This window comes from Squalius cephalus, assembly GCF_949319135.1.
Source record: "Squalius cephalus genome assembly, chromosome: 10".
NCBI classification, from domain to species: Eukaryota; Metazoa; Chordata; class Actinopteri; order Cypriniformes; family Leuciscidae; genus Squalius; species Squalius cephalus.
The window spans coordinates 42,767,070-42,780,378 of NC_137131.1; the positions used below are offsets into that span (position 1 = coordinate 42,767,070).

The following is a 13,309-nucleotide window of genomic DNA, read 5'->3' on the forward strand; positions in this document are numbered from 1 at the left end:
TTCTGTCCTGAACACATGACCATGCTCATATTCAGTTATAGTCATAGCGCCACCTGCTGGCAACAGGAAGTGACATGTTTAACACTGTTATGGACTCCTAATAACATATAAAAAAGTGCCAGCAAGTGCTAAACATGCTAACAACATACTAGAAGCATGCTAAAACATGCTAGCAAACTCTTAGCTAAGTGCTAAAGCATGCTATTATTGCAATTAAATAGGAATTTGCTGTAACTCAGGCATGGAATGTCCAATCTGCCCCAAACTTCACACTTTTGATAAGCGTTCTGTACTGAACACATCTACATGAGAATATTCAGTTATAGTAATAGCGCCACCTACTGGTAACAGGAAGTGTCATGTTTAACACGTTGATGCCATTCTAGCAACATGTTAAAAATGCCATTGACTTCTAAACATGCTAGAAACATGTTAAAACATGCTAGCAATACTTAGCTAAGTGCTAAAGCATGCTAATTCAATGAAACAGGATGTTGTTGTTACTCAAGAAGGCAATGTCCAATCTGCGCCAAACTTCACACTTTTAATAAACGTTCTATCCTGAACACATGACCATGCTCATATTCAGTTACAGTCATAGTGCCACCTGCTGGCAACAGGAAGTGACATGTTAAACACTGTTGTGGACATATAAAAACATATAAAAAAGTGCCAGCAAGTGCTAAACATGCTAACAACATACTAGAAACATGCTAAAACATGCTAGCAAACACTTAGCTAAGTGCTAAAGCATGCAAATGCTGCAATTAAATAGGAATTTGCTGTAACACAGGCATGGAATGTCCAATCTGCCCCAAATTTCACACGTTTGATAAGAGTCATGGCCTGAACACATCTACATGAGAATATTCAGTTATAGTAATAGCGCCACCTGCTGTCAACAGGAAGTGACATGTTTAACACTGTTGTGGTCTCCTAATAACATATAAAAAAGAGCCAGCAAGTGCTAAACAGGTTAGCAACATACTAGAAACATGCTAGCAAACACTTAGTTAAGTGCTAAAGCATGCTATTACTGCAATTAAATAGGAATTTGCTGTAACTCAGGCATGGAATGTCCAATCTGCCCTAAACTTCACACGTTTGATAAGAATCATGGCCTGAACACATGTCTATGCTCAAATTCAGTTATAGTAATAGCGCCACCTACTGGCAACAGGAAGTGACATGTTTAACACGTTGATGCCGTTCTAGCAACATGTTAAAAATGCCATTGAGTTCTAAACATGCTAGAAACATATTAAAACATGCTAGCAATACTTAGCTAAGTGCTAAAGCATGCTAATTCAATGAAACAGGACTTTGTTGTTACTCAAGAAGGCAATGTACAATCTACCCCAAACTTCACATGTTTGATAAGAGTTATCTCTTGAACACATGTCCATGCTCATATTTAGTTATAGTCATAGCGCCACCTGCTGGCAACAGGAAGTGACGTTTAACACTGTTCTTGACTTCTAATAACATATAAAAAAATGCCAGTAGATGCTAAACATCCTACCAACATACTAGAGACATAATAAAACATACTAGCAAACACTTAGCTAAGTGCTAAAGAATGATATTACTGCAATTAAATATGAATTTGCTGTAACTCAGGCATGGAATGTCCAATCTGCCCCAAACTTCACACTTTTGATAAGCGTTCTGTCCTGAACACATGACCATGCTTATATTCAGTTACAGTAATAGCGCCACCTGCTGGCAACAGGAAGTGACATGTTTAACACTGTTATGGACTCCTAATAACATATAAAAAAGTGCCAGCAAGTGTTAAACATGCTAACAACATACTAGAAACATGCTAAAACATGCTAGCAAACTCTTAGCTAAGTGCTAAAGCATGCTATTATTGCAATTAAATAGGAATTTGCTGTAACTCAGGCATGGAATGTCCAATCTGCCCCAAACTTCACACTTTTGATAAGAGTCATGGCCTGAACACATCTACATGAGAATGTTCAGTTATAGTAATAGCGCCACCTACTGGCAACAGGAAGTGACATGTTTAACACGTTGATGCCGTTCTAGCAACATGTTAAAAATGCCATTGAGTTCTAAACATGCTAGAAACATATTAAAACATGCTAGTAATGCTTAGCTAAGTGCTAAAGAATGCTAATTCAATGAAACATGACTTTGTTGTTACTCAAGAAGGCAATGTCCAATTTGCACCAAACTTCACAAGTTTGATAAGAGTTCTGTCCTGAACACACATCCATGCTCATATTCAGTTATAGTCATAACGCCACCTACTGGCAACAGAAACTGACATGGTTAACACAGTAATGCAGTACTAACCACATAATTATTGTGTACTAAGCATGCTAGAAACAGACTAAACATGCTAGCAACACTTAGCTGAGTCATGAAGCATGCTATTATCACCATTATACAAAACATTTTGTAACTGACTTTGACATACTCTTACTATATATACCTCCTTAAATGTACATTTCCCAACCATGCTCTGTCTTCCTAAAGCCACCGAGTGTTGATGGCACGGGTGCGAGGGCCCTTTCATCGCTGCTTGCAGCTTTAATTATTATTATTATTATTATTCTTCTCCGCATTGAATTGCATTTTTGAGGGCCTAAACATGCGCGAAAACTCACGAAACTTTGCACACGCGTCAGAACTGGCGAAAATTTACATCTGATATAGGTTTCAGAATTGGACGGGGCAAAATGGCTCGATAGCGCCACCTATAAAAGTTCAACGGAGTGCGCCTCCTGCAACGTTCCACGTACGTGCACGAAATTCGGTACATACGTGTAATGACCTAATACCTACAAAAAAGTCTCTTGGAGCATAGCCCTAAACACAACAGGAAGTCAGCCATTTTGAACTTCCTCTCAGATTTTTGTGCAGTTTTTGCCATTTTCAGGCCTCGTACTTTAACGAACTCCTCCTACAGTTTTAATCTGATCATCTTCAAATTTGGTGAGTGTAATCTTAAGGCCTTTGCGACGTTAAATTGCGAAGATCTTGAGTTTTCGTCGAAGGGCGGGTCCTCGGCGGCCTTACAAATTTCGATGTTTCGCCATGAAACAGGAAGTTGCTGTAACTCAGGCATGGAATGTCCAATCTCCCCCAAACTTCACACGTTTGATAAGAGTTCTGTCCTGAACACATGGCCATGCTCATATTCAGTTATAGTCATAGCGCCACCTGCTGGCAACAGGAAGTGACATGTTTAACACTGTTATGGACTCCTAATAACATATAAAAAAGTGCCAGCAAGTGCGAAACATGCTAACAACATACTAGAAGCATGCTAAAACATGCTAGCAAACTCTTAGCTAAGTGCTAAAGCATGCTATTATTGCAATTAAATAGGAATTTGCTGTAACTCAGGCATGGAATGTCCAATCTGCCCCAAACTTCACACTTTTGATAAGCGTTCTGTCCTGAACACATCTACATGATAATATTCAGTTATAGTAATAGCGCCACCTACTGGCAACAGGAAGTGTCATGTTTAACACGTTGATGCCATTCTAGCAACATGTTAAAAATGCCATTGAGGTCTAAACATGCTAGAAACATGTTAAAACATGCTAGCAATACTTAGCTAAGTGCTAAAGCATGCTAATTCAATGAAACAGGATGTTGTTGTTACTCAAGAAGGCAATGTCCAATATGCGCCAAACTTCACACTTTTAATAAACGTTCTGTCCTGAACACATGACCATGCTCATATTCAGTTACAGTCATAGTGCCACCTGCTGGCAACAGGAAGTGACATGTTAAACACTGTTGTGGACATATAAAAACATATAAAAAAAGTGCCAGCAAGTGCTAAACATGCTAACAACATACTAGAAACATGCTAAAACATGCTAGCAAACACTTAGCTAAGTGCTAAAGCATGCTATTGCTGCAATTAAATAGGAATTTGCTGTAACACAGGCATGGAATGTCCAATCTGCCCCAAACTTCACACGTTTAAAAAGAGTCATGGCCTGAACACATCTACATGAGAATATTCAGTTATAGTAATAGCGCCACCTGCTGTCAACAGGAAGTGACATGTTTAACACTGTTGTGGTCTCCTAATAACATATATAAAAGAGCCAGCAAGTGCTAAACAGGTTAGCAACATACTAGAAACATGCTAGCAAACACTTAGCTAAGTGATAAAGCATGCTATTACTGCAATTAAATAGGAATTTGCTGTAACTCAGGCATGGAACGTCCAATCTGCCCCAAACTTCACATGTTTGATAAGAATCATGGCCTGAACGCATGCCTATGCTCAAATTCAGTTATAGTAATAGCGCCACCTACTGGCAACAGGAAGTGACATGTTTAACACGTTGATGCCGTTCTAGCAACATGTTAAAAATGCCATTGAGTTCTAAACATGCTAGAAACATATTAAAACATGCTAGCAATACTTAGCTAAGTGCTAAAGCATGCTAATTCAATGAAACAGGACTTTGTTGTTACTCAAGAAGGCAATGTACAATCTACCCCAAACGTCACACGTTTGATAAGAGTTATCTCTTGAACACATGTCCATGCTCATATTTAGTTATAGTCATAGCGCCACCTGCTGGCAACAGGAAGTGACGTTTAACACTGTTCTTGACTCCTAATAACATATAAAAAAATGCCAGTAGGTGCTAAACATCCTACCAACATACTAGAGACATGCTAAAACATAATAGCAAACACTTAGCTAAGTGCTAAAGAATGATATTACTGCAATTAAATATGAATTTGCTGTAACTCAGGCATGGAATGTCCAATCTGCCCCAAACTTCACACTTTTGATAAGCGTTCTGTCCTGAACACATGACCATGCTTATATTCAGTTACAGTCATAGCGCCACCTGCTGGCAACAGGAAGTGACATGTTTAACACTGTTGTGGACTCCTAATAACATATAAAAAAGTGCCAGCAAGTGTTAAACATGCTAACAACATACTAGAAACATGCTAAAACATGCTAGCAAACTCTTAGCCAAGTGCTAAAGCATGCTATTATTGCAATTAAATAGGAATTTGCTGTAACTCAGGCATGGAATGTCCAATCTGCCCCAAACTTCACACTTTTGATAAGAGTCATGGCCTGAACACATCTACATGAGAATGTTCAGTTATAGTAATAGCGCCACCAACTGGCAACAGGAAGTGACATGTTTAACACGTTGATGCCGTTCTAGCAACATGTTAAAACATGCTAACAATGCTTAGCTAAGTTCTAAAGAATGCTAATTCAATGAAACATGACTTTGTTGTTACTCAAGAAGGCAATGTCCAATTTGCACCAAACTTCACATGTTTGATAAGAGTTCTGTCCTGAACACACATCCATGCTCATATTCAGTTATAGTCATAACGCCACCTACTGGCAACAGAAACTGACATGGTTAACACAGTAATGCAGTACTAACCACATAATTATTGTGTACTAAGCATGCTAGAAACAGACTGAACATGCTAGCAACACTTAGCTGAGTCATGAAGCATGCTATTATCACCATTATACAAAACATTTTGTAACTGACTTTGACATACTCTTACTATATATACCTCCTTAAATGTACATTTCCCAACCATGCTCTGCCTTCCTAAAGCCACCGAGTGTTGATGGCACGGGTGCGAGGGCCCTTTCATCGCTGCTTGCAGCTTTAATTAATATTATTATTATTATTATTAAATAAAATAATAATAAATCCAAAATCAAATAAAAAATCAATATTTTGTTTTATTTCTGCTTTTTGACATAGTAAGTTAATGATTGCTGTATTACGACATACAAATATAATATTCATTGAGGATATTATTAATATTATTATTATTATTATTATTAAATAAAATAATAATAAATCCAAAATCAAATAAAAAATCAATATTTTGTTTTATTTCTGCTTTTTGACAACTAAATTATAGACTACAACAATAAAATTCAATATTCATCAAGTATTATTAATATTAATGCATTTTATTTTAAGGTGTCACTGTTACAGTGTAATTATATATTTAAGTACTGAGTAATATTAATTAACTACATGTACTTACTATAGGGTTAGGATTAGGATTTGGTTGAGGGTTAGTTGCATGTAATTATGCATAATTTACTGTTATTACTATAGTAAGTACATGTAACAAGGACACTGTAAAATAAAGTGTTACCATATTATTACCAATATTAATAATAATAACAACATTGCAGAATTGCTCTACATCAAAGATGACCAATTTTCAATATTGGGGGTCCACTTTAAGAAAAAGCCATACTGATCAACTTTTAATGTGAGTTTTGTGGACAGATCACTGTCTTCGATGGTTCGGTCTGTGTTGTTGATGACTTGATGATCATTTTAAATGTGGAGGATGAGTAGGTGTGTCCTCTGTTAAACTCCTCTGTGTTTTCAGCGAGGCGGAGTCGTCGTCCCATCCGTCGGACCCGTCTCCTCCCTCGGGTCAGCTTTCCCCTCAGTCTCTGGGCAGCACCAACGCAGACAGCGGCACCGAGTATCTGTCCGACTCCACCACCGACACGCTGGACGTCACCATGTCTCTGTGCGGGAGAGGAGACATCAGTCAGATCAGTAAAGGTACAGTACAGAGCGGGACAGACATGTAGCTCCGCCCACTGGGAGATCTCATTGGTCCAAACTCCTGCTTCAAATAACCGTATGTTAAACTTTACATGTAAATATAATATTCATTGACTATATCATTATTATTATTAGCAATAATAATAATAAATCCAAAATAAAATTAATTAATTGTATATTTTGTTTTATTTCTGCTTTTTGACAGTAAAACATAAAAAAACAGTAAAAATTCAATATTTATCAAGTATTATTATGATCATTATTATTAATAATGAAAATAGCTAAATATATTAATAAAAAAATATTAATTTTATTGTATTTGATTGGTTTATTTCTGCTTTTTGACACAATAACTAAATAATTGTTGCACTGCAGCATTACAAATATAATATTTATTGATTATACTACTACTACTAACAATACTAATAAATACAATAAAATATCATATTATTTGGGTGTATTATTTTTATTAGTAAAAACAACATGTTTTTTATATATTTATGCAAAGTTGTTTTGTGATCTATATAGTCACATAAATATTTTCATCTTTGTTTTTAAATCGCTGTTATTAAAATTATCGGTCCAAACTCCTGCTTCAGATAGCCGTGTATTAAACTTTAAACGTATTCTGATTGGCTGTGATTTATGCAGCATTTTATTTTCAGTGACAGAAAAAATGGTCAAATGTCTTTAACTCTTTTTTCATGCATTTGTTGCAGAGAAGTTTACAGAGCATCTCGTCAAGTATCAAGACTTCGTCAACAACCCTGGAATAATTGAAGACCCAAACCTGGTCATCTGCATCAACTCAAAGTTCGCTACATTTTCAATTCAATTCAAGTTTTTGGTATAGCACTTTTCACAATACATATGGTTTCAAAGCAGCTTTACAGGATATAGTTAGCATGAGTAATGCTTATTAATTTAGCAGAAAGAATCTGTGTGTTTCAGGGATGAAATGTTAGTTTTAATACACTAACAATTTTTCTAAGTAACATAGAAAGCCTAACTGTTGGTTGGTTACTAACTTGGTGCATTGACATTGAATTAAATCGAGGTGAAGTCAACTATATCTGCAGTTTTATGGATTTAGACATGACCCTATTTTGGTCTGCAGTTTGATAATATTAATAGGGTTTTTGTTGTACTTTGTGTTTGATTTGTGTCAGGTATTATAACTGGGCTGTTGCTGCTCCAATGATCCTGTCAGTTCAAGCTTTCCAGAAGACGTTACCAAAGGTAGGCTGGTCCTTGATCAGTGCTTAAATGATTAATCATTCAGGGATAATGACTTTTCTGTTGTTGTAGAGCACTGTTGAGCAACTAGTCAAAGATAAGATGCCAAAGAAGTCAGGCCGCTGGTGGTTCTCCTGGAGGAGGAAAGATTTGAACAATATCGCGGTAAAAACTGATTTCATTTTCATTCAGTCCATTTCATTGAACTAACAGAATCTAACAGTAAAGAAATGATGTTTATAACCCTGAGATGATTGTGCAAATTCCCTTTAAGAGATTGATGAGCACAATATCTGCTGACCGTGCCTGAATATCTCTAATGCTGCATTGCACATTTATTTTAGGGAAACACAAAGCCCGACTCAGAAGGGAATCAGCTTGAAGCATCTGCCGCTGTCACTGGACCCTCTTCACTGAAGTAAGACGTGTGTTTGCATGCATGCAGAATATTAAATATGGACTCAGTATTTTTTCCTCATTACAACATTTGACACAAATAAGTGAGAATAAAAATAATTGTTTGATAAAACTTCCTCTAGCCATGCACCAGCACAAGCCACCAATAATGCATTAAAAATGTCTTGTTTACGTGTGTCATATTAGACAAAAAATTATGCAAAGGAACAAAACAAAAGTGAAATTAATATCCAAACTTCATGCATCCCCACACCAACAGTTGTCAGTATAAAGGCCCAAAAATACAGGACAAATACAAATGAAAACGCCTTTAAATTGAACATCACAGCGAGTTGTTCTCTTCGCTCTATATCTCATGCAACCGTTTGTATAACGTTGCATAATTTTTGGTACGATCAGATAAATGTGCTTCTTCTTCTTTCAGAGAGCTCTTAACATTTGACAATCTGACTCTTTCCTCAGTTAATCGTGATGAAACTCAGTGTTATCTGCACTATCGGCTGACTGATGGAAATGTGCATTGCTTATTTCATCTTTGACAGTAAAGTCAAGAATTGGTGTTTTTTGTTTGTTTTGTTATTAGGGGTGTAACGTTACCCTCATGTCACGATTCGATACATATCATGATACTGAACTCAAGGTACGATATTATTGCGATAGTCCAAGACATATGGTAAAAGGTTAACAAAAAATGTACTGTTGATTAAAATTCTAAATTTGGTTTTACATTGTGGGTGTAAATGAACAGGCTTGGACACAAGAATAAAAATATTCATGATTCTGAAGCTGAAAATACAGAATTATTTTAGACGAATATGCTTTACTCTTTCACTGACTTGATATATTTAAAATAATGTAGGCCACTTTTTACTGGTAACATCAGACATTTGGCATTATCAGGACCCAAATATTCCCCCATTGCATTATTATACATTATATTCAACATTATATTTAGTAGTTTACTATAGTAGTCTACTACATTATAGTTCTGACACTAAAACTCTCACACAGTACTTTTTATTTTGGATGAACTATACACAATACCAACATGGTCACTATCCACGATATATATTGTTGCATTTTTGTATCGCGATGTATTGTTACACCCCTATTTGTTATTTGTATGTGCACAGGAGTTCTGTTGAACTCTCGAGCGATGAGGATGGTTCTGTGTCCATGATGAAGAGCAGTGAGATGATGAACACAGCGCAGTGCATCAGTCAGATGTATCGCAAATCCCTCCGGCTGACCTCTGAACAGATCGTAAGAGCACATCTAACAATATCATCATCGTTCAATCAGTATCGGACGTTTGTGTGGTGGAGTTTAGTAAGGAGCAACTGGACTTTCTACAACTTGGAAATAAACTGAAACATTGCACCACAGAATCAAAAGAAAGACATAAGAAATGCTATTTTGCATGCAGATAATACCATTGATATTAATTTCCATGACTGTATTACAGTAATCTCTCTTTAGATGATCTTTCATCGTCTTTCTTTAGTGTGTAATGTTTGAGCATGAAAGAAAAAAGTCCCAGCAAAGAGAGTTATTCGCTATAGTACTGTTTCTGAACTCTGAAACGCCTAGTTTTGAGTTTCTTCCGGGAACGAACACGTCACAATATTCCTCATTTAAATAATTAATATGCAGAATAAAGGGGCGGGGCCTGGTTGAGTTAGTTAGTGGTTATGGTAAGAGCGGGACATTTCCCAAACACACTCGACCAATCACAACACACTGATCCAGCTGACCAATCAGAGCACAGTGTGCTTTTCAGAAGGAGGGGCTTCATAGAGACAGGAACTAAACAGAGCAGACTGGGAAGAGAGGAGCCGCAACAATGGAGGATATGAGGAAAATAATGTTTTTTGAACATTCTAGTACACAATCAAGACTGTAAAAGGGCGTAATAGTTGTACTTAAAGAGTGAATGGAGAAAATAATGTGTTTTTGAACACTCAAGCATGAAAACTGACTCTAGTGGAGACAAAAAACAAAATCAAGACTTTATAAAAGGGCATAATATGGCCTCTTTAATAAACTAGACATGTGTAATCTGAGATTTTATTTATTTTATTGTGTGTGGCAGGAGAGTCTAAATCTGCGTGAAGGGGCGAATAACGTTGTGTTCAGCGTGACCACGCAGTATCAGGGCACCTGCCGCTGCGAAGCCGCCATTTACCTGTGGAACTATGATGACAAAATCATCATCTCAGACATCGATGGCACCATCACTAAGTGAGTCTGAGTGTTTGTCGGAGCCTCATTTCAAGTTACTGTGTGGGACGTTACACTAACAGCTGTTCACCTTTCTCACGTATCAGGTCAGATGCTCTGGGCCACATTTTACCGCAGCTGGGGAAAGACTGGACTCATCACGGCATCGCTAAACTGTATCACAAAATACATCAGTAAGAAACACACAAGGTTCAAATCACAAGTTTCTGATTTTGATAAAACATTTGTGGTTCACTGTAATCATGTGCGATATTTATATACCCATCATACACACACACACTAGCCCGACCCCTAAACCTATCCATCACACACACCACACACACACATTAGCCCGACCCCTAAACCTACCCATCATACACACACACACTAGCCCGACCCCTAAACCTATCCATCACACACACACACACACACACACACACAGACACACACACACACTAGCCCGACCCCTAAACTTACCCATCACACACACACACACACACACACACACTAACCCGACCCCTAAACCTACCCATCACACACACACACACACACACACACACACACACACACTAGCCTGACACATCATTCTCTATAGGGCACAGCTGTATCAGTAGCCAATGAGCTCGATGCTCAACCTTTAAAGGGGACATATCATGAAAATCTGACTTTTCCAGTGTTTCAGTGCTATAATCGGGTCCCTGTGCTTCTACCAACTCAGAAGACGTGAAAAGTGAAACCCAGTAACTTAGTTTTGGTGAGCCTTTCTCTGCAAGCATGTCAGAATATAAGCCGATCAGATTTCATTCTCCTTCTGATGTTGGAAGGGGATATTATTATTATTATATTACCGGCCCTTTATCTGCACGTTTACACCCACGGAGCCGCTATTTGGTTTCACAAGTGACAACAGTGTAACCAGTTCTAACACAATGGCGTGTTGGAGCAAAGCCTGTAAACTGTTCTGTGGTTGAGCACAGACGAGCACTGAACACTATTGACCAGAACATGTCACAGCTGTCTTATAAAGACATCAGGAACTGTCAACTTGTGTAAAAGTTAAACATGACGGTACACACACACACACACACACACACTAACCCTACCCATCACACACACACACACTAACCCTACCCCTAAACCTACCCATCACACACACACACACACACTAGCCCGATCCCTAAACCTACCCATCATACACACACACACACACACTAACCCTACCCATCACACACACACACACACACACACACACACACACACTAACCCTACCCCTAAACCTACCCATCATACACAGACACACACTAACCCTACCCCTAAACCTACCCATCATACACACACACACACTAACCCGACCCCTAAACCTACCCATCATACACAGACACACACACACACACACACTAGCCCGACCCCTAAACCTACCCATCTCACACACACACACACACACACACACTAGCCCGACCCCTAAACCTACCCATCATACACACACACACACACTAACCCTACCCATCACACACACACACACACACACACACACACTAGCCCGACCCCTAAACCTACCCATCATACACACACACACATACTAACCCTACCCCTAAACCTACCCATCATACACATACACTAGCCCGACCCCTAAACCTACCCATCACACACTCACACACACACACACACACACACACACACACACACACACTAGCCCGACCCCTAAACCTACCCATCATACACACACACACACACTAACCTTACCCCTAAACCTACCCATTATACACTCACACACACACACACACACACACACACACACACACACACACACTAGCCCGACCCCTAAACCTAACCATCACACACACACACACACACACACACACACACACACACACACACACACACACACACACACACACACACACACACACACACACACACACACTAGCCCGACCCCTAAACCTAACCATCACACACACACACACACACACACACACACTAGCCCGACCCCTAAACCTACCCATTATACACACACACAAAGTGACAGTAAAGTGACAGTAAAGACAATTATAAAGTTAGAAAACAATTTTTAAATGTTGCAAAATTTTCATTTTATTTTACTTTATATTAATCAAAGAATCCTGCAAAAAAAAAGGTTTCCACAAAAGTCTGAAGCAACACAATTGTTCTCAACATTGATAATAATCATAAATGTTTCTTGAGCATCAAATCCTCATATTAGAGTGATTTCTGAAAGATCATGTGACACTGAAGACTGGAGTAATGATGCTGAAAATTCAGCTTTGATCACAGGAATACATTACACTTTACTATATATTCATATAGAAAACAGCTGATTTAAATTGTAATAGTATTGAACTGTTTTTACTGTATTTTTGATCAAATAAATGCAGCCTTAGTGAGCAGAAGAGACATTTAAAACTCTTGCCGACCCCAATCTTTTGAACGCTGGTGTATTTACCAATCATTTCTGATTTGGTTCTTCTCTTGCAGGAATGGTTATAAGTTCCTGTACTGTTCGGCTCGAGCTATAGGCATGGCAGACATCACTAAGGGTTACTTACAGTGGGTCAATGATAGAGGAACTGTCCTGCCCAAAGGACCCGTGCTACTGGCTCCCAGCAGCCTGTTTTCAGCCTTACACAGGTGAGCACATAGAAACCAGCTGTGTTACTGCTAAAGTCACCATGAAACAGAAGTTGCACTCGTCTTTTCTCTATTGTGACGTATATCCGAGTGAAAAGCTTCTGGAACAAGAACAAATGTGGGCGGGGCTTGATTTTGTCTGTGGGGAATTGATTGGATGGTTGTGGTTTGCTATTGGCTGATCTCATGTGAGTGAC

At 38.3% G+C, this 13,309-nt stretch overlaps 1 protein-coding gene across 2 annotated transcripts in view; it reads left to right on the forward strand.

The window, feature by feature from the left end:
• Positions 1–13,309, forward strand: part of LOC307165451 (phosphatidate phosphatase LPIN2) — a 46,205-nt gene that overhangs the window by 29,545 nt on the left and 3,351 nt on the right. For both annotated transcript variants that reach the window (XM_079883059.1, XM_079883060.1), the window contains exons 9-17: positions 6,409–6,590; positions 7,313–7,406; positions 7,763–7,832; positions 7,902–7,994; positions 8,174–8,247; positions 9,380–9,509; positions 10,339–10,487; positions 10,574–10,660; positions 12,960–13,112. In XM_079883059.1, the coding sequence (XP_079739185.1) occupies positions 6,409–6,590; positions 7,313–7,406; positions 7,763–7,832; positions 7,902–7,994; positions 8,174–8,247; positions 9,380–9,509; positions 10,339–10,487; positions 10,574–10,660; positions 12,960–13,112 (1,032 nt within the window). The remainder of the gene's footprint in view (positions 1–6,408; positions 6,591–7,312; positions 7,407–7,762; positions 7,833–7,901; positions 7,995–8,173; positions 8,248–9,379; positions 9,510–10,338; positions 10,488–10,573; positions 10,661–12,959; positions 13,113–13,309) is intronic.